Below are 26899 nucleotides of genomic sequence, written 5' to 3'. Positions count from 1 at the left end.
TTAGTTTCACATCTATCGTTTTGTAAAATTGTCCATTGCCATAATGTTTCATGATTCTCTTCTGTCGTAGCTAAGTGATAATAACATACTCACTGTATTGTAATTGGAATGAATATGTTGACAACTTGTTCGTCTTGTAATGCTGGTCGGCAATACTATTGTCTGTAAGCATTTCTAAAATGAACGTTATGTATTCGTTCAATAAAAAGGTTTATAAATAATGCTATATCTTGTTTAACATCTTTCTTATTGTGCTTTATTACGTCAATACAAAGACAGTATAGATATATCAACGAAAATGAGTGCCCAACAAGTATGTTTGATTAGTTTTGAAATATAAGAATGACGTGGAATTGTTCTTGATGAAAGAATCCTTTGAGTTTGAGATTTTGAGCTATTAGAATAGAGATGATATCAACAACCCAATATTCAGCATTAATATACGTATAGTGGAATCCAGCCCAATTGTAGATAAGAGGGTATCCGAACTTGTAACAGTGAATGTGAGTGAGCGTGTGAGTGTGTGTTTTCATTCACGGTATCTGTATGAAATTAACTGTTCGAAGTTAACAAGCATTATAAAACAACATCAGTGATAGTATTTTTACAGTTAGGTAGTAAACATAAGTTTATTCGTGGTAGCAGTTGCAGGTGGATTTAACTGGGAATTAGACATATATAGAACATACACAACGGAAAAATGCAGATACTGGGATAGATGATATTGCATATATAGTGCATACACCAAAAATCACAGAATGGCTATTTTTGGGTGTCTCTTTTTTAAGATTAAAAATCACGATAAGTCAACTTTTCCAGTCGATAAGGATTCAAATTCAATTACATACCACATTGTATGGTCTTACTATCTTTCAAGTTAAGAGTTATAGAGAAGACCAGCGTTCAGCAATTTTATTTTAGGGATTTATTTTACTAACGTTTTACATTCTGTTTTAACTTAATAATCGCTATTATTGTTAAATTGATGCATTTTTATTCTTTAGGCCCCAAAGTGGTATCCATCTGAAGACGTTGCTGCTCCAAAGAAGACCAGAAAGGCTTCTCGTCCACAAAAGTTAAGAGCTTCCTTAGTTCCAGGTACCGTCTTAATTTTATTAGCCGGCCGTTTCAGAGGTAAGAGAGTTGTTTACTTAAAGCACATGGAAGACAACACCTTATTAGTTTCTGGTCCATTCAAGGTCAACGGTGTCCCATTAAGAAGAGTCAACGCTCGTTTCGTCATTGCTACTTCCACCAAGATCTCTGTCGAAGGTGTTAATGTTGAAAAGTTCAATGCTGAATACTTCGCCAAGGAAAAATTAACCAAGAAGCAAAAGCAAGAAGCTAACATGTTCCCAGAAAAACAAGTCAAGGAATTAAAGGCTGAACGTGTTGAAGACCAAAAGAACGTTGACAAGTCTTTATTAGCCGAAATCAAGAAGACCCCAATGTTGAAACAATACTTAGCTGCTTCTTTCTCTCTAAAGAACGGTGACAAACCACACTTATTAAAATTCTAAATAAATTGATAAAACTGTAAACGAGAAATAAGAGTAATCGGATAATCATTTTATATCCTTTTTTTACTTAATTCTTTATTTTATATACCATAATTATCAGTTACAAAGAATACATAAATTAAAATATTAAAGAGAATATACCTATATGTATTTAAATAAACAACTTTAATTCAATCGGTTTTCGAAAATGCAAGATAAGGTGCATCCACTAACAGGGACAATATGTAATCTTTATATTACACACTGCAAGTAGGGTTACATCTCACTAAATAAATGCTATTCTTATATAGATTGCTCTATCTCGTGCTTTAGATTTCTCTCGAGATAGCATACAAAGATAAGTAAATTATTTATCTAACTTGATCTCACACATCCCACCCAATGTCTTGGTACGCCACAGACTGCAGACTTCGTAAGATATGTCAGCCTATGAACACTCTGGAAGGTTGACTATGTACGATCTAGCAACCATCTTGATCAAACCAATTACACCATATATACATATAAGTTATTTGATTGGATTTATCTTATGTAAATCAAACACACATGTCTTCATTGTAAATTATATGAAACACTTGATTATACAGCGTATTTGCAGTCCTGCGCATTGAAAATTTGAAAGGAAGAGAACAGACACATGATGCTTTTGTGGTAAATGAAAAGATTTTCATTAGAGACTATTTAACGGGATCTCCCCCCTGACTGCACACAAGAAACTTAAAAGCACTAATTGATAGAAATAGATAATATTGCTATTCGTTTGATAATATAAATGAGTAAAGGAAATTTAATTAATAATATTTGATATAAAAGTGCCCACTTCGTTTGATATTTGCATTGTTTTTTGAATAGGTGTATTTGATTGATTGGATATTGTGAAACTAGGTAATCTGCTGTCTAAAAAGAACAGTGGTTATACTCTAAATTTACATAAACGAACCAAATATGAGCTCGTTACAAGACGTTAGCTCTGGTGATGACCTGAGTAACTTAAACGGAAAGGTTAAACCTGAAAGAAACCAAGTGCCAGCTTTAAAACCAAAGAAGGAAACAAGACCAGAATCTGGTTCAAAGAAAGAGTCTCGCGCGGCTCCAAAAACTAAAAAAGAGGGCAGTCCAGCTCCTAAAACTAAGAAAGGTCCCAAGTTAAATGCCAATGAAAAGAAAGCGATACCTTTTAATTCTGAGTCTGGAAAAGAGACAGCCCAGAATATCAAATCTAAATCTAAACTGGAACAAACCCAAAAGCCTGATACAAAGAAAGAACCAAAATCAAAATTCAATACCAAAACAGACAAAAAACAAGATGATAAACATTTGATACCATCCACGAAGAATGGAATTCCAACATTTGATCTAACTCCAAAGGAAGTAGTCGAGCCTGCCGAGGTTTCTTCTAATCCTTATCAAATACAGGGCAGAGAAGACTATGGTACTAAAGGTACAAAGGTTGACGTCTTGACAAACCAAATGTTACTATCTTTAGGTAACGATACAGTTGTTGATGCTAAAACTGAAAAATTAAAGACTCCTATTGATGTTTGGTGGAAGCAAGCTTTTATCTACACATATCATATCGATTTTATTCAAAAGCCTGCTGAACCAAAATTTGATAAGTTTAATAAAGGTGGCAGAAATCTAAAGAAGTCTAGCCCTCCTAATATTCCTGTTCTAGTACCTTTATCAAAGCCTAAGAAATATGACTTAATTGAATCGTTATTCGATGAAGATGAAACTTTATTAAAATATAAAAAAAATATAAGTTTCAATGGTGAAGATACTATATATTCATTGACTCCTTTAGAAGAATTCACTTTATTTGATGGTTGTTGGGATGTTAGCGCAAAGCAAAAGAAAAAGGCTGATGATAAACAAGACAAAGTTATTCCTGAAAAGAAACTTGTTTCTCGTCCATCTGATGCCGAGCCTCTTGATCTTGCTTCTCAAATTATTTTGAAATTTACATCAAAAATCAGTTTAAAGGGTATTTATTCATCTACTGTTGAACAAGACCCTAGTTTTCAAGAAGAAAAGTTTTCTAACGTTGATAAAGCCAGTTTATTACACTTGCTTGGCGTAAAATTGCGAAGTAGTGATGAAACAATTTTCCAAGTTAACGGTAACAAATTTTTTGTATTTAATGAAGCTGCTAAACCAATGCCATTCTTAGCCGGTGGTTACTTGATGCACGGTTTCACAATATCACTACGTTATATTTATTCCGCTGTTGCTTTGAATGTTATAAATACCATCGGTGCTTTTGTTAAACATACGAAATATTTACCTGGCGACAAAAGATTTAATCAAAAAGAGAATAATCAATTCTCATTATTAGATTTTATAATTGAATGTTACCAATACGAAAACTCAAAATATAAAAAATTTACTACTTCACAAAAATCTAATGTGTTACCTTCAGCAAGAGATTTAAATAACTTCATTAAAATGAACAAAACATTGAATGCACAATTAAAAGGTATGAAGGTTCACAGACCATATATCAATTATAGTGTTAATCCTGATGGAACACCAAAACCTCCCTGTAAAATTAAATCAAAGGAGGTTATTGGATTCACTCGTGAAACTGCAACTTCAATGAAAATAAAATCTAAAGATAGGTCATTTCCTGATAACATCAGTACTACAACTTACTTCAAGGAAAAATACAACATTAATTTGAAATATCCAGATCTTCAACTGGTCAATTTAGGTAATTCGATAACAGTTCCAGCTGAATGTTGTATGATTATGCCTGGTCAAAAAGTAAAGGGTTTAATTAAGGACAACAAAGAATATATGGAATATGGTGCAGTGAGACCAAATGAAAAATTCAATATAATATCTAATTTGGCTTTACCAAGAATTGCAAATGGTTTGTATCCAGACTCTAAACCATCAAATAACTCATCATTTTTTTTCTTAAAAGTTCCTTCGAGGATTATTGACGCTCCTGTCGTTCAATATAAAAACTCGATTGTAGCTTACAAAGATCGACCATATTCAGAAACTGCAAAGGTACAGAAAGGTATGTGGAATCTAAGTACACATGGATTATCTGTTACAGAAGATAGACCATTTAACATGAAAATCATTCTTGTGAGTAATACATCATCTGTCCCTCCCGTTAGTTTGAAAGATGATATTAAGAGCTCGTTAGAAGCATTCATAAAACATACTACAGATCTTGGAATGAATTTTAAAATGGATGGTGAACCAAGACTGGTTAATAACTTCACTGCTCCTAAAAAACCTTTTGCTCCTCGTGGTTCTAAAAATGGCCGAGCAACTCCTGGTGGCTTGCAAATATCATCTGGTGAAAAAAATTTGGTTGAGATGCTAAAAAGTTATCCTCCTGATACTTATATCCTGTACCTTTTAAATAATAACGATGATGCTATTCTTTACAATAGGTTGAAGTATCTATCAGATCTAAAATTTGGTGTTCTCAATTCATGCTGTCAATTGAGAAATTTTTTGAAGAAATCCCCTCAATTGAATGCTAATTTAGCATTGAAGATGAACTTAAAATTATTAGGTTCAAATCAACTTTTATCAGAGAAGTGTAACGAGAAATTAACTGATACTGCTACTAATTTGCCTGTCCTAATTTTAGGTGCTGATGTCACCCATTATCCAGAAAAAGATCAAAATTCAATCGCTGCAATGGTTGGTTCAATCGATGATAAATTTTCCCAGTTCCCTGGTGATTATATGTTACAAGATGAACCTGGTGAGGAAATCATTAAGAATATAGATGAAATGTTCTTGAACAGACTAATTGCTTATCAAGAACACAATAAAGGTAAGTTGCCAACTAAAATATTATACTTCAGAGATGGTGTTTCTGAAGGTCAATTAAACCAAGTGGTTAACATTGAAATTAGAAAGTTGAAGGAGAGTGCTCGTAGATTCGGTAAAAGTTTAATTGGTATCAACTCGTATAATCCTTCAATTACATGTGTCGTTACAGTGAAGAGAAACCAGATTAGATTCATGCCATTAGAAGAGAATGCGAAGAATGAAAAGGGAGATCTTGTTGCAGTTCAAAGTATGGGTAACGTCATGCCAGGGACAGTTGTTGATCGTGGTATTACATCTGTGGCGCACTTCGACTACTTCTTACAATCACAACAAGCACTGAAAGGTACTGGTGTACCATGTCACTACTGGTGTGTTTACAATGAGAATAACTACACATCTGATGATTTGCAGGAAATTTCTCACAACTTATGTTACATATTCGGTAGATCTACTACCAGTATCAAATGTCCAGCACCAATTTACTATGCTGATTTATTATGTACTCGTGCTACTTGTTACTTCAAGGCAAACTTTGAAGTTGTTAAAAATTCAGTACCAAAGAATAAGAACCCAGATGCTGATGCTCCAGCTATTCCAAAACTAAAATTGTTACCTAATATGCACAAGCGTGTCAATGATATTATGTACTATATTTGAACAACTTTACAAAATTATTACTCTCGTGGAGTTTACCTGTACTCACTATTTGAACTTGTTTACTTTACTTCCATTAATTATGTATAACGTTATATGATATGTTCACAATAATATTATGCAAACTAATAATAAATATGTTTTAAAAACCCTCTGTATAAAGTATTACTTCCTACCGTCCTCCCCTTCCTAAAGAAATCAACAATGGCTATCATAAATATATAACCCACCAGGTGGCAACATAAGAAAGCAATTAGTACATATTATTACCGTTTAAAATCTAATGGCCCTCTCAACATTATCTCCACTTATTCAGTTGGCTCTCTTTATATCAATAATAAACATTTCATGATGTTCTCATTTTTATGTAAGTTAAAATAACTGGGGCATATGTAAATTTATACAGTCGCTGACGCATCACCTTAATTTCAATTATTAACCATTTACAATATTTTTACCGTAAAAGATAAGTGAAAATTTTCACCTCATCGATTTTTTCTCAATACGTCAATAATTAACCTATTGCACAATACTACAGTTAAGTTCTAATATATATATATATATATATATATATATTAGTGCCAGTTCATTCCAATATAAATCATAATACTTGCTTTATACTTCTTACCTTTCTCTATTATCTCGTTTTCAAGTTTTAAGAGAGAGTCATCAGAAACCAGTGTCTCAAATTACCTAGACATTACTTTTATATATACTTTTCAAAAATGGCTGACATGTTACCTTTAGCTACCTACAGTTTAAATGTTGAACCATTTACTCCAACCCCTGCCATTGATGTTAACACTCCAGTTACCATCCGTATCACCATGGCTGCTTTGAACCCAGACAGTTATGATGACGAAAAGAAACCATCTACCTTAAGAATCATCAAGAGAAACCCAGATTTCGATGATGAAGATGATGACATTTTAGGTGATTACGATGATGAAGAAATCGATAACGAAGATGATGAAGATGAAGAAGAAGAAGAAGAAGAACCAATGACTGCTGAAGAAACTATGAAGAAATTAGCAGAAGTTAAGAAGAGCAAAAATGCTAAGAAGCAATCTAAAAAAGATGAAGCTGAAGAAGAAGAAGAAGAAGTAGAAGAAGAAGAAGATGATGATTATGATGAAGATGATGAAGATGATGAGTTCCACGAATACATTCTATTGACTCTATCTCCAGACTCCGCTTACCAACAAACTTTAGATTTAACCATTGCTCCAGAAGAAGATGTTCAATTTGTGGTCACTGGTTCTTATGCTATTTCCTTAACTGGTAATTTCGTTAAGCATCCATTTGACACTCCAATGGTTGACTTCGATGACTTCGATGAAGAAGACATCTATGGTGATGATTCCTCTGACGACGATGACTACGATTTGACTCCAGATGAAGATGAAATCATTGACGATGAATTAGATGACCTAGAAGATGCCAGTGATGTCGAAGGTCGTATTGAAGAATTAGTTGCTGAAGAAGAAACTCAGAAGAAGGGTAAGGACAAGAAGGACAAGAAGAGAAAGCAAGAAGAAGAAACTAAGAAGGAAGCCAAGAAAGCTAAGAAAGTTGAATTCAAGAAAGATTTAGAAGAAGGTCCTACTAAAAAGAAGGAAGAGCCAAAAAAACCAAAGACCAAGGTTTTAGAAGGTGGTATTATAATCGAAGACCGTAAGACTGGTACCGGTCCATTAGCCAAGAGATCTTCTAAAATCGGTATGAGATACATTGGTAAGTTAAAGAACGGTAAAGTCTTTGACAAGAACACCAGCGGAAAACCATTCAACTTCAAGTTGGGTCACGGTGAAGTCATTAAAGGTTGGGACATTGGTGTCGCCGGTATGGCCGTTGGTGGTGAACGTAGAATCGTTATTCCAGCAGCCTATGCATACGGTAAGCAAGCTTTACCAGGTATTCCAGCCAACTCTGAGTTGACCTTCGATGTTAAGCTAGTTTCCATGAAATAATAAACTTCCCAGTGAGAATTATAAACTCATATTATATTACATTTGGAGGTTTAGGACAAGTTGAATATAGAAATATTAAATTAATATTTTATTTCAAGCACCTCTTTTATTTTAACATAACACTTTTTTTATAATATCAATAAATATTACAATCTACAAATTGGAAAAGAATATATAGTCTCGATAAATTCTAAATATCTAAACTAATCTCAATAGCAATATTAAAAGATTTCAGGTGTCTCAATAGTATATAGATTTTGTGGAGAACGATTGCCTAATATGCAGTCGCACATGATACTGCATTTTATGGTCATCATTTTAGACTAAGCACTAATTTTAACCAAGATCCTGGATGTCTTAAACATCTTCAATGATATTAAAGCTCTTATTCCATTATTCGAACAACTTATATTGATTGTAATGGATTGCTAACTTTATCTGGTTATTGTTATTCAAAGTCTATCAATTCAACAACCAATTTCCCCGCTTAGCGCCAATTAATGATTTTCTTGCTGGCGGTAATTCCAAAAATGAATGTCACAGAATTCCATTACTATAAAATAAAGTATTGTCATTTATTTATTCACTTATTTACTTATCTGTTTATTTAATTGTTTATTAAAAGAATTCACTTAGTCATTGTATACTTTAAGGCAGCACATGCGCTTAAAGTTTTCATAGTTCTTCAAGTTACAGAAATACATCAACTGTTTATTGTGATGATTATTAAATTTAAAGAAATGTATCTCAGTTTTCCAGGCCTAATTAAGATAATTGGGTCAGCATCCAGGACGGCGGCTGAATATCCTATTCAGCTTATTATCACTGTCCTGTTAATCTCGATGTATGCATATTTGTCTACTATAGAGTTGCTTTTTGAAGACTGGTCTTCTGAATTAAAAGGCTATATAATGTCGATGGATAATTTGAAAAGTGCCGACACAAATAATTATGACGACTGGAATTCAAAAAAATATGAAAATTTCATCAAATACAAAGGAACCTCAAGTTGGATAAATATAGATGACCAGTACTCAAAGACATTTGGCAATATTTATAATAATGATAACTTCCATCATTATTATCTATTTAATGTTGTAATTGACGATGAGGAAATAGAAACTTTGAGTCTTACTAATTTATGGCCAAACGTTATTCAAGAAAATTCAACATTATATATCTTGAGTGAGAACAATAGCTTAAATTTGAATGATATTATTGGAATAAGTAATAATACAGGATGGGAATTGATAGATCCAACACCGAAACTAAACTTCCTGGAGCTTCTACTTCAAAGATATAATCATCAGAATTTTGAATTAAAGAATATACTAACTAACGGGACTGGATTTTTAATCATGGCATATTTTCAAATATTCTATCTTATCATTAATTTGTTTTTACAAATGAAAAATAACGGATCAAATTTTTGGCTAGGATTTATGGCATTGGTTAGTTCAGCTTGTTCAATCATTTTAGCTCTCTTTTTAAACTGGCATATCAATGGCATAAAAACTACATTGACTGAATTATTTACAGGATTACCATTTATTTTAGTTATTGTTGGGTTTAAACATAAAATTATGATAGCTAAAGATATTACCAAAACAATTTCACTGATAAATATTATCGATAGAAAAGAGATCAGTAAAATAATAAGTGATTCGATAATTAATAATGGTACTTATTTCCTTCAAGAATATTTAGTTTCCATAATTTCCTTTATCATTTGCTCCTTTTTATGCAAAGAGCTTAAGTTTGCTAAACATGTTTGTATTCTTTCTGCCTGTGTTCTTTCGTGTGGCCTGTTGCTGACAGTAACATTTTATTGTGCAATCTTATCGTTGAAACTAGAACTCAATATTATTCACAGAGATACAGCACTAAACATTTCAAGCTGGGAAAATACAAATGAGAGACTAAATGAAGATCCTGACAGAGGTCTTAGGAACTTTGCATTAAAATCTCCTAAGATAATAAGGATAGCGAAAGTTTTATTAATTAGCATAATAATTTTAGTAAACGTATTTGAATTGCTATTAATTTTTGTCAGAAATACAAAATCACAAATTAAAAGTAGTAGTAATATCGAAATACCGGGAAGAAAAATCCAAGACATACTGCAACTCTTCAATCAAGATTCTAAAAATATAGTACTTTCAGTCTCAGCATCTTATTTCTTCCATATCGCAAAACAAGTGCACAAGGAAAGCTGGATGGATTTCATGTTAATCGAGATATACAAATTTATTAGCTATGCGATTAGAGATAAACTTATCAGTAAATTGATGTTATGTTTATTAGCTATAAGTTGTTCCAGTAATATATATTTATTAAATGTCGCCAATATTCACACAGCTCAGACTAGGAAAACAATTCATAATCAAAGAAAAGAGGCGAAAAAAGAGAAGAAACATCATAGCGTCACAAAATTGGAAAAAATTGAGGACGTTGATAATAAGTTGGAAACTCCAGAATTGAAATGCAAAGGGTTGGTAGGTGATACTTTAGCAATTAAAAAGATTTATTCTGATTCTCATAATTATCTTGAGAAAAATAATTTAAAAGATTTCCAAAAACAAGATATACAAAAACAAGTTACACTTAATAAAAATGAATCTTCTAAAAGACAACCTGCTATTAGTTCTGATGACCAACAAGTTATTGATGAAGTAATTAATGGAAAAATACCACTGTATTCGTTAGAAACTTACTTGAACGATAAGGAAAGAGCAGTTTATATTCGTAGAAAATCAATTGCCAAAATGGCAAACATTCCTATCTTAGACACCGAACTTTTGCCATACCGTCAATATAACTATGAGCGTGTATTTGGAGCATGTTGCGAAAACGTTATTGGTTATATGCCTATCCCAGTTGGTTTAATAGGACCATTAATAATTGATGGTACCGTTTATCATATTCCTATGGCAACCACAGAAGGATGTCTGGTTGCATCTGCAATGCGTGGATGTAAAGCAGTCAATGAAGGTGGGGGGCTCACAACTGTTATAACCAAAGATGGAATGAGTAGAGGGCCATGTGTCCAATTTCCAAGTTTAAAGAGGTCTAGTGAGTGTAAGATGTGGTTAGACTCAGAAATTGGTTTAGAGAAAATGAAAGTTGCGTTCAATTCTACATCTAGATTTGCTCGTCTACAAAATATTAAAACAGCTTTGGCAGGAGATTTATTGTATATTCGTTTTGTAACAACTACGGGTGACGCAATGGGAATGAATATGATTTCAAATGGTGTTGAGCATTGTTTAAGTAAAATGAAAGAAGAATATAACTGGAATGACTTAGAAGTAATTTCTATATCCGGTAATTATTGTACTGACAAGAAAGCTGCCGCAATTAATTGGATCGAAGGACGGGGTAAAAGTGTGGTTGCGGAAGCAATTGTGCCTGGTGAGACAGTCAGAAAAATATTGAAGACCGATGTTAAACGATTAGTAGAGGTAAATATTTCTAAAAATTTAATAGGTTCTGCAATGGCAGGTGCTATTGGTGGATATAATGCACATGCTGCCAATTTAGTCACGGCAGTATTCATTGCCATGGGACAAGACCCTGCCCAAAATGTTGAAAGTTCCAACTGTATAACTTTGATGAGTGAAGTGAATGGCGACTTGAAAGTATCAGTCAGTATGCCATCCATTGAAGTTGGTACTATCGGAGGCGGTACTGTATTAGATGCACAAGGCGCGATGTTAGACTTAGTTGGTGTCCGCGGACCCCATTTAACTGAACCAGGTGCTAATGCCAGAAAATTAGCAAGTGTTGTAGCAAGCGCAGTCTTGGTTGGAGAACTTTCCTTAATATCGGCCTTGAGTTCAGGTCACTTAGTTAAGAGCCACATGGCTTTAAATCGTTCAAAAAAGGTTTAATTAAAATCCATCTAAATAATCCATTCGTATACGTCATATAATGCAAATTACCGCAGAGCTAGAGAATAATATCTAATCACTATTTGCAATATTTATATCTACATACATAAATTAGTTCTTAACTAGTTTAACATAATCTAGAATGCATCAAATTGATCAATAATTCAGTGAATTGTTTAAATTAATATTTAATATTTAATATTTAATATTTCAGGGACTGAGTAAAGAATTTCGAACTAAGTTAAGAATAGATGAGTTTAACATTCTTTACTTAATTCTCGCCAAGGAATGTCCGGAAATGAAAAGCCCTGATTGAAATTTGTAATGTTTTTTGTTCAATTAAAAGTGTTATTATGATATTGTCGATTATTGATCTTAAGGACTAGACTAAAGTGACTGATATGGTAGAGAAGTGCGATTTAAGCCAATATTGTGTGAGGGGGGCGAGAAATTAATGTCATTGCATAGCACAAAAGCTGATGATTTGGAATATTCAAAGGCATCAATTGTTGGTGTCCCTGAAAATGATCCAAGATTGAATTCTGCCGTACATATTGACTCTCGTTTATCTTCTAAATCCAAGAGATCAGCTTTTGCATGTGTTAGGTGTCATCGCTTGAAACAAAAATGTTTACCTTCAGACCTAGCAGATATTTATAGAAAACCATGCAGTAAATGCAAAAGAATGAGGTTGAAATGTGTGTTTGATTTGACAAAACGTAAGAGAAATAGGAAAAGAAATAGCAATATTACTGACTATAAACAAGATGGTTTGTCTATTGATATTAATATCGATGATTCTGTTCGTTTGAAGAAATATGACACTTTTTCAAGTATCTCTGGTAAAAAAATAATAACAGATATTCAACCAAATAATACGGCAAATTCCTTACCAGCACCGCATTCACTGCCCATACATATATTGCAATCAGATGCTGGTGTTTTGCACTCTAATTTATTTCCTAACACCTATTCGATAAATAATGGAGTAACTCAGTTTTCTCATCAGAAAATGCATGCTAATACTGGTTCTGATTTTAATACTTTGAAAAATGATAAACGATTTAAAAACAGCAACGATACAAATTCAGATCTGAAGGTACGCTACAATTATCACATTAGTAGTACTTTTGAGAATGATTTATACTCTCTATTGATAGCACAGAAGGATAAGTTACAAACTTCTAATAAAAAGTTAGAAGAGATGTCACACTATGGAATTGAACTTTTAAAGAATACAGATTTTCCTTTGAATATTAGAGATATATTTCTATTTGATATACTTACGGAAGAGGAAGCTACATTTAGACTAGCTTATTATAGAAATAATTTTTCAGTCAAATTTCCTATCTGCTCTATCAAGATTTCAAAAGATATCACAGTAAGACAATTTTGGAAGGAAAAACCTATTTTGCTTAGTGCTATTATGTCCTGTGTTTCGATAAAGTTGGATTCAAGTCAAACTACTCTAGAAAAAAATGTAAGGTTAGATGGCCTAACAGTTCATTTAATATCCAATTCAATTTTTTTAAAAGGTGAAAAATCAATTGAACAAATTGAATCTATGTTGACTATATGTACATGGTATAATTTTCCTGAATGGTTTTCGAAAACAAAATTTCACATATTTAATTATATGTGTTGCTCACTTGTTAAAGATTTAGGACCGACATCAGTTAGTCAAATATTTGGTATATTAAGTGACGAGGACCCAGAATATCATAAATTGAAAGTGACATCTCCTTTATTAGGTGTACCGAATGGTTATAATCTGATATTAATGAATTACATATCATCTATTAATATTTCTATATTTTTACGGCAGACTATTCAAACACCATGGTCTCCACTGATTGAACAAGTATGTAAGTATTTGGAAACAACTTCATCCAATGACCTGCTATATCCTGACAAGGGAAATCGTCAACTAGTTATATTTGTCAGGATAAATCATGCACTTGAGGAAATTCATTTGTTTTTATATGAAAATATTTATACAGAAGAGGTTTTTGAAAGTATACCTCATCCTAATAAGCCATTGTTATCCTTAATAAATGAATTAGAAGAACAGCTTGATAGATTGAGACTTGAAATATCACCCGATAATACAAAAGTTCTATCGTTTTTATACTCCGTTGACGTTTATCTGCATGAATATACGATAAGTAAGTATATTCAAAATAGGTCACAATACGGAAATAATGTCATTCAAGGAAACACTTTGCCCAATGAAGTAAAGATTGCATTTCTAAAGTGTCAGAAATATTGCCAACTCTGCTTAAAAACATTTTTAAAATTTGATTCAGATTCAATATCTAACATACCTCTTTATCTGATCAATAGGATTGTATACACAGTGGGTGTGCTACTCTTAAAATTAAGGTATTTTACGATAGTGTTGGCTGAATTTCATTCTTTAGAAGAAATCACAAAAGGTACTACTAGTTTAATTAATCAAGTTACATTAAAAATTAAGGATGCATCCATTTTGAACCCATTCAATAATTACTTAATAAAGATGCAATATGTCATAGCATTATTTGCTCAAACATTTGCAACAAAAGTTAAAGATCTCATTTCAGTATCAGTAATGGATAGACCGCTATTAAATAAACAAAAAAGTAATCTACAGTTCAATGATACTTTCTTATCGAGTGATCCTCATGTGGCAAATAACAAAATTTCAGTAACAAATACTGAAAGTTATGAACGTGGAAGCAGTAAAAATCCCTCTAATGAAGTAAATTCAGATGCTTATGAATTGACTCCGTGGGTTGACGACAGTTTACAATTAAATGATATTTTTTCTGATCTCAATTCAATTGAGTCAGGATATACAGCTATGAACGATGAATTTTGGAATTATTTTTTTGATTCAACAAATGTCATTTAACTTTGAACGTTATTTAAAATGATCTTAAAGAGTATTTATATTTATAGACGTATATATCTTTTAATGATAATTCTTGAGTAAATCATCTCAATGAAATTAATTAATCTTTGCGATTATTCAACTATTGGAGATAAAAATGACTCTAATGCAGCTATGAAATGTCTATTCGTTATTTTCCTAGTACCTTGACCCCTCATTAAAATTGGTTGGTTTTCTGTTAAATCGTATGGTAATAATAAATTATGTGAGACGTATTTAACATAAATATGACTGTAAATATGTTGTAACACTTGTAAATATGACTGTTGGAAAAAATCGGTCAATAGAACAAACCAAAGACCTGTAGCTGTGCAATATGTATGGACTCGATACTTACCTGTTGAGATCGTTCTTATATCATTTTTATTTCCACTCTCAGTGTTTGATAATTTTTGAGTTATATTTCTTAATGAATAAATCAACCCATACAGTAGTTTTGCAGTCTCTGAATTTTGTTTTGAATTTGTAGTGCCACTGCTGCTATCTGATGATAAAGTCCATTCTCTGTTGAATATACAATTACAATGTTTATCAAATATCCAAAACGAGTAGATAGTCATCGCAAGTATGTTTGCAGTCTCTAAAATCCACCGTATTATTAAATAAACACCTCAATAGGATATCAGAAACAAAATTGCTTACTAAGATTTTATAAGCAATGGCACAGATCAGTATATATATGTTTCTAGAACCTTAAATAAATGCATATGGGATTAGGTTAATGCTAGTCCATTTTCCACTTTCTCTAATGTTACAGATCAAAAATGTATCTTCGCTTTAGCTGCGACTTCTCTTAAAAATAATATAACGTTCCAAGAGAAGACATTGAAATTGTAATAGAGAGATCCATGTAAACAAATTGAAGTAATTGTCGTGTATTTACAGGACAGAAAATAGATTATACTATATCAGTAGCGATGTATTTAGTTATATATATATGTGTGTGTGTCTGTTATTTACCTGGCTTCACAAAAGTTAACTCTTTTGAAATTATTTACAATTCACCAGCTTCCTCGATAATGATCTCAGCACTTGGAGTACCATTTTCAGAGCCATAGGACTCGATCTTCTTGACAATGTCCATACCTTTGGTGACTTCACCGAACACAACATGGTGGCCATCTAACCATTTACATGGGACAGTTGTAATAAAGAATTGGGAACCGTTTGTGTTTGGGCCAGCATTGGCCATTGATAATAGACCTGGTTTGGTGTGCAACTTAACGAAGTTTTCGTCGTTGAATCTATCACCATAAATTGATTTACCACCCATACCATTAGCTAAATCAGTGTCGCCACCTTGTAGCATGAAGTTTGGGATGATTCTGTGGAATGGGACATTCTTGTAACCGAATCCCTTTTCACCGGTACATAAAGCTCTGAAGTTTTCAGCTGTCTTTGGGACAACGTCATCGTATAATTCGAATTCAATTCTGCCAACTTTTGTACCATTGATGGAAGGTTCCATAAAGACTTTAGTGCCAAACTTGGCGTTGGTAGTAGAAAATAAACGGACTTGTTTTGTCAAAGTGTTTCTGAACATTGTGATTGCTTGATAATGTGTTCTGTGATGATATTTTCTGGTTAATCAGAAGAGAATGATTGAACCAAAAACACTCATATCATCCTTCTCTTATAACTTATATTAAATCCTGCTTGCCCTCTCTCGCTCATAGAGAGTGCAGACCTGCATTCTTTCCGGTAAAAAAAACTCACCAATCGTAACATCTTAGCGACATTCCCTGCTACTCCAGGCCCAGTGCAGGCCACTACGAATCTCGAACCACGTACCACCAAAACGCTGATAGAGATAACTCCATATCCACTACCCATTTCACCCTCCCTCTATCTTCTCACTAGATGGTACCATTACTATACAAACAAAATCACCTGAAACGAATATCAGTTACCCGCGCGTAGCGCCTCAAGACTGCGGTAGTCTCACTGACTTTCCCATTTCCCCACACAACAGCGTCACTTGGCAAGGGGGACAGGCGTGAAGAGCGTACTTATCAACCATCTCCATAGCTCCAGACCTTCCATTAACTCAACAGATGTCAAAACCATTGACCTTTGCACTTTTTAAATCTATATCTCAAGCTTTACCGTCTCTGTATTACCTTGGTGCCTAAATCCAGCGACTGCTACCTAGCCCGCGTTTGCCGCCCTCCCTAACGAACCTTTAAAACCGCGAACCCTCTCTTGAACAAATACCATATCCAAAGAATCACTACAATATAAGCTTCTCCGATACCATATGGTCTTGTGGGAAGTGATAAGAGATGTGCAACATCTTTAAATCATGTAGTCGCTGTGATGGCTTGTTATTAAATAGATACAGAACTTACTCGCCATCCGTCCCGGAAGCCGCCGCGGATCATTATCTTAACTTATCCTTCAAATGACTACAACATAAAAATTGTAAATATATTTAGACAGAACTGAAGATAGTCGTTTACAATTTTCTATATAAAGGTGGATAGTTCTTTGCATTTGAGTATCATTTTTATGAGTGCATTTCGGTTTACAACTCGTCTACTTGCACGTGTATGTATGTATGTGTGTGTTAGTATCTATTGTGCAGGTGTTTGAAATTGACTTGTAAGGTTGTATATTTTTTTGGTTTATTGCTTTCATTTAAGTTTTAAGGGATAAATAAGATAAAACAGTCGAAGACAATTAACAGATAAAACATTAATTAATTACTGGATACAATGGTGAATTCGAATAAACACGGTCTGAAAAATGTGTTGACTTCTATTGTGCCCAATGCTGGAGTGCAGACGGATGAGCGAGATGGTGCTAGTCAGCTACCGAAGAGTGCGGTGGCTGTCAATATTCAACCTCCACAACCTGCTATGGTGGATATGAGTAAAAATAGATTGCATCCTAGGAGTTTGTCGAACTCTTTTACAGACGAAGAGAATGATTTGTCTTCGCCTGTCTCAACTCTGCAGCCAAATCATTTGAAAATTAAAAATAGAAGGTATAGTACTAATAGTACTCCAATAGTTAACAACGGTAACGTTAATGTTGGAATGTATAGAAATTTTGACCCTTTAAATGAGATTAATACTTCTGCGGTCGCAAAAATTGAAGAAGCGACAAGATCACACGTTGAGGATTTAGATGATTTCGAAACAAAGAGACTCATTTTACGTCGAAAACATATTAATGATAGAAACGGTAAAAATGGTTCTGTAATTACAAATGAATCTTTTGGAAAGGAATTCCTGGAGGAATATTTGACGGAACGAGGTTTCTTGCAGCCAAAAGTCATCACAACAGATGTAAGTAACGATCTGAGGATATCGATGGCAAGCACAGGCGATTGTGTCTTTTTACCGACTGTTTCCACAACAGATGATGAATATTTGGCAAGATTACATGGTTCCACAGAAGAAGAGGAAATAGAAAATAATTTATCTGCAAATAGAAATCTTAACAGTCAACAAACGGAAACAAACGACACTCTAACAAATAATAATGGAGGTGAGTCAACTGAATCAACACCTGAGAATCAAAGTACTGTCAACTCTAACATTGATATCGATATTGATGATTCTATGTTTTCATATAGTATTGCAGTCATTTTATCTCTCAATAAGACAATGACTTTATCCGATATTAATGTAGAATTGTGTGCAAGGGTAAGGATATATTGGAATGAAGGCGTTCCGCCAACAAAAACGTTTAAAGAAGAAATTTATAATGCAGGATCATCTAATTGGTTACTTGGGATCCATAATTACAACCTTTATATCCCTTTAATAATTGATGAATCGAAAGCAGATGATAATAAAATAATCGAAAATAATAACATAAATTTGATAAAAGGAATAAATAAGGAAAATGGAAAGAATAATTCTACAAGTAAAGAAACCTTTTTCAAAGTTAGTGATCCCTACAAAAGAATATACACTGATAAATTAAAAAATAAAAAGAAATTGTTTGAAGAAATTTCTAAGTCAGATAACGAAAATGTATTTCAACCTGGTGATTATATGTTCATTTTACCAATTATTTTTACTAATAACATCCCAGAATCTATATATTTACCATCTGCGAGAGTCGGATATAGATTGTGTGTTGCTTTAAAAGAGTTGGATAAAGGTTCAGCACTCCAGACTAAGAAAAATACAAATCCAAAGAATAGTACAAATAAATCAACCACAAATGACGGTGCTCCTTTCGCTCATAAATTTAACTTGTTTAAAAAAGTAAAAGAGCAACTTCATACTAATACAAGTTCCGCTTCAGGTAGTTCAAATGTGGTTTCAAATTCTACAACTGATATGTATTCTGAGATGCCCATCAATATTATTAGATCTCCTCCGCCAATTTCTATCTCGACTGCAAACAAATCTATTTATATTAATAGGGTATGGTCTAAATCATTATCTTATGAGATTTCATTTGGTCAAAAATATGTTCCTGTAAATAATAAATTTCCTATTAAAATTAAACTGGCTCCGTTAACAAAAGATATTAAAGTTAAAAGGGTTCGTGTAAGTATTGTAGAGAAAATTACTTTTGTTAGTAAAGATCTTGAATACGAATATGACCAAATTGATATTGTTGCAAAAGATCCATATAATCCATATTTTATGGAATTTGACCAGAAAAGGAAAAAAGAACGTAATTTGTCATTATTAGAGATTAGAACAAAAGATAAAGGTTCACGTTCTATTAGAGAAGAAATTATAGATAACTGTATAGATGATAACATATTATCATACACTGAAATTCCAGATGAAGGCAGTCCAAAATCCAAACATAAGAAAAAAGAAGTCAAAGGATTTAATGAACCATTGACCATAGTTTCACAGTTAGAATTCCCAAAGTACTTTGATATGGATCAAAAATCGGCTAAATTAATACCTCCGTATGGTATTGATCTTTATTCATTGGAGACAAATTCAGAGAAAGAGAATGAACAACCACATAAAAGTGGTGTTATGGGATTTTTTTCAAGTAGGAGAGCTTCTATTATATCGAGAGAATCAGACAAACACTCTGCTGCGCCTGATCCAAGATTACATGAAACAAAGTTTTATACCAATGCAGAAAATACTGTTCAATGCCATACAAGAATTAACAAAGCCAAGCGTGGTTTATATTTGGACAGTTTACATTTCAGCAATATCCATTGCAGGCATAAACTTGAAATTATGTTAAGAATTTGTAAACCCGATGCAGATGATTCAGCCAAACTAAGAAATTATGAAGTCTTGATAGACATCCCGATTTTTTTAATATCAGAATTATGTAATGCTGAGAATTTAGAATTGCCAACTTATGAAATGGCTTTGACCACTGATAAAAATCCAAGCTCTCCGGTTATTACTTCATCGTTGCCAACTTTTGAGCAAGCAATTTCGGTTCCTGGATCCCCAATAAACTCGCCATTTTTATTCTCAGTTAATTCTGGAAATCCAGAAGATGAAAGATACATCGATGATTTACACATTCAACAATTAAACTTATCTAGAGCCTCATCTGTATCTGGAGAATCTTCGAATCCTCATGCTCATAGAACTTCAGAGGATTTGAACAACATTCTAACTAGAACGAAGACATTTTCCGGTGATGGCACTTCAAAATTTGATCCAAGACTCAAATCTTCGGTTGGTTCCAATTATGGTAATCTAGATGGGCTTTTAGCTCCAAATGTATCAAATAAGCAAAGAAATCGTGCGACATCTTTCAATCATGTCTCGATGCCACAAAATAATATCTTCAACCCGAATTACTCTGTTGGTAAATACCATGATAATGAGCATGCAATTCAGGATGATGAAGATGAAGATGGCAGCAATAACGATGATACCGTGAGTTGTAGCACAGAGTCCATTGGCTCGTATAGAGGTGAAACGGATTTGCATGAACCTCCGAACTATAATGAAATAATACCGTTGATGAGCAATGATAACTGAGCTGTCATCGATTAAGAAAAAGAAAAAGAAAATATGACCAGTTACTTCTTAAACAACCGTTATATTATATGTACAGCAATATAGGAAATACATAGATCCATATATGAATCAAACATTTGTTATTACATTAATAGTCATACATATTTTACAGCCCACGAGCCTTATTTTAAATGTGCTTATGCTTTAATAGATGCGTCTTCTTTATTCATTGTTTCGCGTTAGTAAATTTTTCTATTGACAGTATTTATAAATAAGATCAAAAGAAAAAGGAAAAAGAAAACAACAAGTTATCCATTTAAGAAGGTATCCTTTTAACAGTTCATTATATCTACAAGTAAAGATTAGATATTGTATTTTCTATACTAATGCAGATATCTGTTTTAACTTAGTGTGCATGTTGATATACTAAATTACAATGTCGGGAGAGCTTAAGGACGATGGTCCTAAATTAAGAGAAGAGCGAAATTTCGAAGAATTTTATGATGATTTAACTAAAAATACGATCATACCACTTACATTATACAAAGATAATAATGATTCAGCTGATGATAACTTGAACAGTGGAGATCACGCTGAGCATAAGGATACTGAAAAAGATCAAGTGCCGAAAGTGCAACTGAAACAATTAATTTTTAATGGGAAAGTTACGATTGAACCGATCATATTAAATCGTCATAGGAATGATATAAAAAAGACTACTATTTCGATTAATCAATTAGATACACCGAAATATCCAAAAAGAGTAGCAAGGCCTTCAAAAAGGCCTCGAACAGACTCTTCTCTTCATCCATCAATTAATGATGACTCTAAAATTGCATATATAAATAAATTTAATGACATTTATTCTTCTCCAAATATCCAACCAAAAATTTTGAAAGCATTATCAAGCATAGTTCCAAATTCTAATAAATTTAATATTGGATATGACATGGATGAACAAGATGCTCTTTATTTAGAGTCTTTAAATCAGAAATTAGCAAAGGGAAATATGACACCTGAAATTTTTGAAACAACTATTAGCATATTGGAAATGAAGTGGCACAATTTAGAAAAACATATTCCACCAAAATCTTTAACAGCAGATATTAACTCACAGGATTACCAAAGAAAAGCTTCACAAATACATTACCAACTATATGGTTCTGATGATGGCACAGGGAGTATTGAACATGCATGCGCTGTCTGCGGTGGAGGTGAAAGTACGCAAACAAATGCTATTGTATTTTGTGATGGATGTAATCTAGCGGTTCATCAAGAATGTTATGGTATCATTTTTATTCCAGAAGGTCAATGGTTATGTCGACTATGTTTAGTTTCTAAGGATAGAAAAGTTGATTGTTTATTTTGTCCCAGCACTACGGGTGCATTTAAACAAACGGACACTGGCTCTTGGGCCCATGTAGTGTGCGCCCTTTGGCTCCCAGAATTATATTTTGCAAATTTGAACTATATGGAACCAATTGAAGGAATGAAAAATATTAATAAATCAAGGTGGAGATTAAATTGTTACATTTGTGATCAAAAAATAGGAGCTTGCATCCAATGTAGTAATAAAAATTGTTTTACAGCATATCATGTTACTTGTGCCAAGAGATCGAATTTATATATGTCATTTAATAATATTCCAGTAAGTAGTGTAGCGCAAAACCAGACAGTAAATGATTTAACAATAGAAAGTTTTTGTGATAAACATTCTCCTAGATTTTGGCCAGATTGCAAAGAAGGGCTTATTAAAACAAAAAGATATTTTAAGAATTTAATGCATAATAATAACATTATCAAATCAACTTCCAGCAATTCAAGTAATGGCAAAATAGCAAAGCACATTTGGAGAACTAATCGTGGAACACCCATTGCCCCACAGATATTTGCAGATAACTTATCTACTTTTCTTACGGTTTTGAACTTTGAAAATACAAATAAGTTAAGCTATGAATTATGTAAATATTGGTCAATGAAAAGAGAATTAAAAAGAGGCGCTCCATTGGTAAGGATATTTGATGCCAACTCCTATAATCTTTTAGATATTACTCAGATTAATCAGAGAATGGAATTTGCTAATCTATTACTCCGTGATATATCGTCACTGAAACATATGACAGGTTTAATTAAAAAAAGAATTATCTTAAAAGATGAAATCGATAAGCTTGATGATACTTTGAAAATGTCTACTAGATTTTCTGAATATAAAATTCTAAAAGAATTTTTCTATCCAAAGTTTCTTAATTCAAATCACATAAAGGTCTTGGAAAGAAACGTAAAAAATGTTTGTTTCTCTAATTTCATTGAAAAATGTAGATCAGAATCTTATGATTCAACTGGTGAAATTCTTCAAGCCTTTGAGTTAGCGACAAAAGAAATTGAAGAAGATATGACTACCAGTAGAATTGTTGACAGTAGCATTGACAGTTTAAAAACACTTTTGGCGGAATTAATAGCAGATATAAAATCCAAAGACTCAAGTCAATATTTAAAACAAGATTTTATTGTTGAAAATAATAAAATCATTGGTGAAAGACCATGGAGGGGTCCCTATTTAATGGAAGAAGAGGGATTAAGTGATGTGGAGGATTTGTCTCAAAAAGATGTCAGAATTCTAAAAGGTCTACTACATAATTAAATAACTTGAATTATAATATATAATAAATAATCATACGAATGGCATTATTGCAGTTTATACTTTATTGCTAGCATTCACACATTTTTCTGTCTTTAGCTTGGTATAGAAGACACACATGCTCTCTCACTCTCTTGGACAAAGATTGTTTAATATTCCGTTTCCTTTAATAAGAACCTTCCGGCGATGGATTTTAAGAATCTAAAAAGTAGGATATATAAGAATGTGTTTGGAATATTTAAATGGGCAACTGGAATAAAAGACATAAGGATCTTCATCTCGAAATAGTGAACACATATCTCGTTAGGAAATGGGTCTGATTAAGCGAGTTAACACATGGTCATACGACGATCAACTCGACTACCTTTCTGTCAATCCAACTAGAGATGAAGTTACGCATTATAAGGTCGACCCTCATAACTACTCAGATGAATCTATTGTAAAGTTAAATACGGTAAAAGATTTTGGAAGCATTACCTGTTTAGATTATTCAGAATCAGAAGCAGGGCTTATTGGTGTTGGTGAGAAATCTGGTTATGCAAGAATTTTAAATATTATAGAAGATAGCGAGAATGATTATTACTATGATTTTAAAGTACGAGCTAAAAAAGTGAGGTGTATAAATGCTCTAGTTATTAATAATAGTGGATTAGTTGCAGTTGGTTTAGATAGGCATAGGAATGATGCTTCATTGCAAATTTGGGATGCAAATTATCAGAATACAGATTCAGATATTATAAATCCTAGTTTTTCTTATTGCGTCAATGAGAATATCGTCTCTTTGAGGTTTTTGCAGGATACAAGTCTTTTGGTCTCAAGTACCAAATTTTTAAAAGAAATTGATATAAGATCTTCCAATCCAGTTTTCCAATTACCTACTAGACTCTCTTATGATATAAAATTAAATCCGTTTAATGGTTGGCAATTTAGCACATATGGTGATGATGGTACACTGGCTATTTGGGATAGAAGAAGATTAGCATCTCATGATAATTCGGCTGGATTAAGTCTTCCCCAACCATTGATTCAATTTGATAAACTAGTTGGTACAGGTGCTGCCTCTAGAAAGTATATGAATTCATGTTTTCGTTGGTCCACTGTGAGAAATTGGGAATTTTCTACTTTACATCACGGTAATACCATAAAAAGATGGAATCTAGGATCAACAATGCAGCAAGATGAAAATAGTAATGAATACGAAGAACTATTTGTATCAAAAGTTCAAGAAGTCATGACAACCTTCGATAGAGTTGTGACATTTGACTATATTCCACAAGATAATTATAGAACTAGTTTGATTTGTATGAGACAATCCGGCACTGTATATCGAATGCCAATACTAGAAACATATTCAAAAGCTAAATTTGACAATTATAATAGTTTGATACTTTCAAACTCAGATAGTCCACAGTTTGATGAGTTAAGGGTATCTGATGATGACGACAATGCAGCCTTTGGCACTATCCAAAATTCAATAAAGGAGTTATCCTTTGAAGATCTTGATATCGCTGATGAGATGATAGCATCCAATAATATCAACGATGAGAACAGTGATCATGGCACAGAGACTACAAAGGATGGTAGCAGTGTCATTGAAAATGATGATACTGAATCACTTTTAGATAATGAAGATGACTATGCACTATTTTGGAAGCCTCAAAAACTTTTGAAACAAGATATTAGTGTAATAATGAAAAAGAGAGCAAAATTAGAGTACGGTTTAGATCCTGTTACGACTGTTGAAAAAATTGACTGTTCAAAGGACTTACAAAATTTTTCATACATTCGTAATACCTGGAGATGGATTGCTATAGCGAAGGCAGCAGTTGATGACGGTTCCATGGCATCAAAGAACTTAGATTTAGGCTATGAGGGTATTTTGGGTATTTGGAATGGGTTAAGTAGTATATCAGTACAAAGAAGATATTACGATGATTCTCTGTTGACTGAAAAGCAGTTAAATAAGGAAATCGAGAAGATCATGAAAGCAAGAAGGAAAAATAAATCAACTCAAGGACAGAAAAATCCTTTAACAAAGTGGTCAGACTCTCCGAAGCATATTCAAAGAAAATTATGTCTGATTATTTCAGGATGGGATTTAACAACTAGTGATTATGAAGATAAATATAAGAAAATAATAGCGAATGGCAATCATGAAAAAGCAGCAGCTTGGGCTGTCTTTTTTGGTGATATTCCTAAAGCTGTTGAAATTTTAAGCTCAGCTAAAAATGAGAGGCTACAGTTAATTGCTACAGCTGTTTCTGGTTATATGGTATACAAAGATCACCTTGGAAATAACCCCTGGAGACAGCAATGCAGAAAAATGGCGTCGGAATTTGAAAACCCGTATTTGAGAGTTATATTTGCCTTTATTGCAGATAATGATTGGTGGGATGTTCTTTATGAACCTGCTATTTCATTACGTGAAAGATTAGGTGTTGCATTAAGATTTTTGAACGATTCAGATTTGACTATCTTTTTGGAGAGGACATCAAGTTCAGTCATCTCCAATGGTGAGTTAGAGGGTTTGATCCTTACTGGTATCACCCCAAGTGGTATTGATTTATTACAATCATATGTCAACAAAACAAGTGATATACAGAGTGCAGCAATGGTTTCAATTTTTGGATCACCCAGGTACTTTCATGATAAGCGAGTTGACGAATGGGTCTCTACGTATAGAGATATGCTGAATTCTTGGGAAATGTTTGCTATGAGAGCCAAATTTGATGTTTTGAGATCGAAGTTATCTAAAACTAGAGGAGGCACAATTACAGCGAATGTTAGACCTAGACAACTTTATATTCAATGTATTAATTGTAAGAAGAACATCAATCAACCATCACCTCATATTAATCTCAAGAGAAATGCGACTTCCAATTCATTGAATGATGGCTCTACTGGAAATTCCAGCACCAATTTGGTTGCAAGTAATGCCAATGGGTCTCAATCATCTATGGTTACAAATAAGAGGATGTTTGGAACCGTTAACAATGCAATGAATTCAAATAAGAAAGTCAAACAAAAATACAATTGTCCTCATTGTGGGGCGCAGTTACCAAGATGTGCAATTTGTCTTTTACCGTTAGGTACTTCGAATTTACCATTTACAATCAAAGGTATAGAAGATCAAAGTGCAGCAGGCGGTGTAAATAAAGATAATCTGACTGGTAATGAAGACGAACATAATACAGCAATTAATAAAAAAAATGAGTCCAATACCGAGAATGCATTAGAGAATAAAAATATCGACAACAAAGATCTAATCAATAAAAATGATACAGCTTTCTTAGACGAAGCATTATTGATGAATGAGGAATTAAAAGAACAAAAAAGATTAAGAATGAATGAATGGTTTAGTTTCTGTCTCAGTTGCAACCATGGAATGCATTCAGGTCATGCTGATGAGTGGTTTGTAAGACACAATTTCTGTCCTGTTCCTGGTTGCAACTGTCAATGTAACAAAAAGTGATCCGAAAAGTGTATTGTACAGCACACAACACATCCGATCCTCATGCACAGATCTATATAACTTTATAGTATTCATAGTGTTTAATGAACGTTAATTGATCCAAGATC

At 33.1% G+C, this 26899-nt stretch overlaps 10 protein-coding genes across 10 annotated transcripts; 8 read left to right on the top strand and 2 right to left on the bottom strand.

Annotated features, from left to right (window-relative positions):
- Nucleotides 1-298: 298 nt before the first annotated feature.
- On the top strand, nt 299-1520 carry TPHA0B01615 (60S ribosomal protein eL6; the record flags this gene model as incomplete). The annotated part of the gene is made up of 2 exons (XM_003684221.1): nt 299-313; nt 1005-1520. The coding sequence occupies 2 exons, from the start codon at nt 299-301 to the stop codon at nt 1518-1520; spliced, it is 531 nt and encodes a 176-aa protein (XP_003684269.1).
- Nucleotides 1521-2465: 945 nt separating this feature from the next.
- On the top strand, nt 2466-5978 carry TPHA0B01610 (uncharacterized protein; the record flags this gene model as incomplete). Its single annotated transcript, XM_003684220.1, has 1 exon — nt 2466-5978. The coding sequence occupies one exon, from the start codon at nt 2466-2468 to the stop codon at nt 5976-5978; it is 3513 nt and encodes a 1170-aa protein (XP_003684268.1).
- A 722-nt stretch (nt 5979-6700) lies between these two features.
- FPR3 (peptidylprolyl isomerase FPR3) lies at nt 6701-7945 on the top strand (the record flags this gene model as incomplete). The annotated part of the gene is made up of 1 exon (XM_003684219.1): nt 6701-7945. The coding sequence occupies one exon, from the start codon at nt 6701-6703 to the stop codon at nt 7943-7945; it is 1245 nt and encodes a 414-aa protein (XP_003684267.1).
- Nucleotides 7946-8664: 719 nt separating this feature from the next.
- TPHA0B01590 (uncharacterized protein) lies at nt 8665-11835 on the top strand (the record flags this gene model as incomplete). Its single annotated transcript, XM_003684218.1, has 1 exon — nt 8665-11835. One exon carries the CDS (start codon nt 8665-8667, stop codon nt 11833-11835), a length of 3171 nt encoding a protein of 1056 aa, XP_003684266.1.
- A 454-nt stretch (nt 11836-12289) lies between these two features.
- Nucleotides 12290-14728, top strand: TPHA0B01585 (Zn(II)2Cys6 transcription factor domain-containing protein; the record flags this gene model as incomplete). Its single annotated transcript, XM_003684217.1, has 1 exon — nt 12290-14728. The coding sequence occupies one exon, from the start codon at nt 12290-12292 to the stop codon at nt 14726-14728; it is 2439 nt and encodes an 812-aa protein (XP_003684265.1).
- Nucleotides 14729-14841: 113 nt separating this feature from the next.
- Nucleotides 14842-15327, bottom strand: BET5 (TRAPP subunit BET5; the record flags this gene model as incomplete). The annotated part of the gene is made up of 1 exon (XM_003684216.1): nt 14842-15327. One exon carries the CDS (start codon nt 15325-15327, stop codon nt 14842-14844), a length of 486 nt encoding a protein of 161 aa, XP_003684264.1.
- Nucleotides 15328-15761: 434 nt separating this feature from the next.
- Nucleotides 15762-16310, bottom strand: CPR3 (peptidylprolyl isomerase CPR3; the record flags this gene model as incomplete). Its single annotated transcript, XM_003684215.1, has 1 exon — nt 15762-16310. The coding sequence occupies one exon, from the start codon at nt 16308-16310 to the stop codon at nt 15762-15764; it is 549 nt and encodes a 182-aa protein (XP_003684263.1).
- A 1171-nt stretch (nt 16311-17481) lies between these two features.
- TPHA0B01560 (arrestin C-terminal domain-containing protein) lies at nt 17482-20703 on the top strand (the record flags this gene model as incomplete). Its single annotated transcript, XM_003684214.1, has 1 exon — nt 17482-20703. The coding sequence occupies one exon, from the start codon at nt 17482-17484 to the stop codon at nt 20701-20703; it is 3222 nt and encodes a 1073-aa protein (XP_003684262.1).
- A 415-nt stretch (nt 20704-21118) lies between these two features.
- Nucleotides 21119-23323, top strand: NTO1 (Nto1p; the record flags this gene model as incomplete). Its single annotated transcript, XM_003684213.1, has 1 exon — nt 21119-23323. One exon carries the CDS (start codon nt 21119-21121, stop codon nt 23321-23323), a length of 2205 nt encoding a protein of 734 aa, XP_003684261.1.
- A 307-nt stretch (nt 23324-23630) lies between these two features.
- Nucleotides 23631-26792, top strand: SEA4 (Sea4p; the record flags this gene model as incomplete). The annotated part of the gene is made up of 1 exon (XM_003684212.1): nt 23631-26792. The coding sequence occupies one exon, from the start codon at nt 23631-23633 to the stop codon at nt 26790-26792; it is 3162 nt and encodes a 1053-aa protein (XP_003684260.1).
- Between the last annotated feature and the right edge of the window lie 107 nt (nt 26793-26899).

The sequence above is a fragment of the Tetrapisispora phaffii genome, chromosome 2 (genome assembly GCF_000236905.1).
Source record: "Tetrapisispora phaffii CBS 4417 chromosome 2, complete genome".
In the NCBI taxonomy this organism is placed as follows: domain Eukaryota; kingdom Fungi; phylum Ascomycota; class Saccharomycetes; order Saccharomycetales; family Saccharomycetaceae; genus Tetrapisispora; species Tetrapisispora phaffii.
Note: the sequence above shows the minus strand (reverse complement) of the source record. Positions and strands in the feature narration are given on the sequence as shown.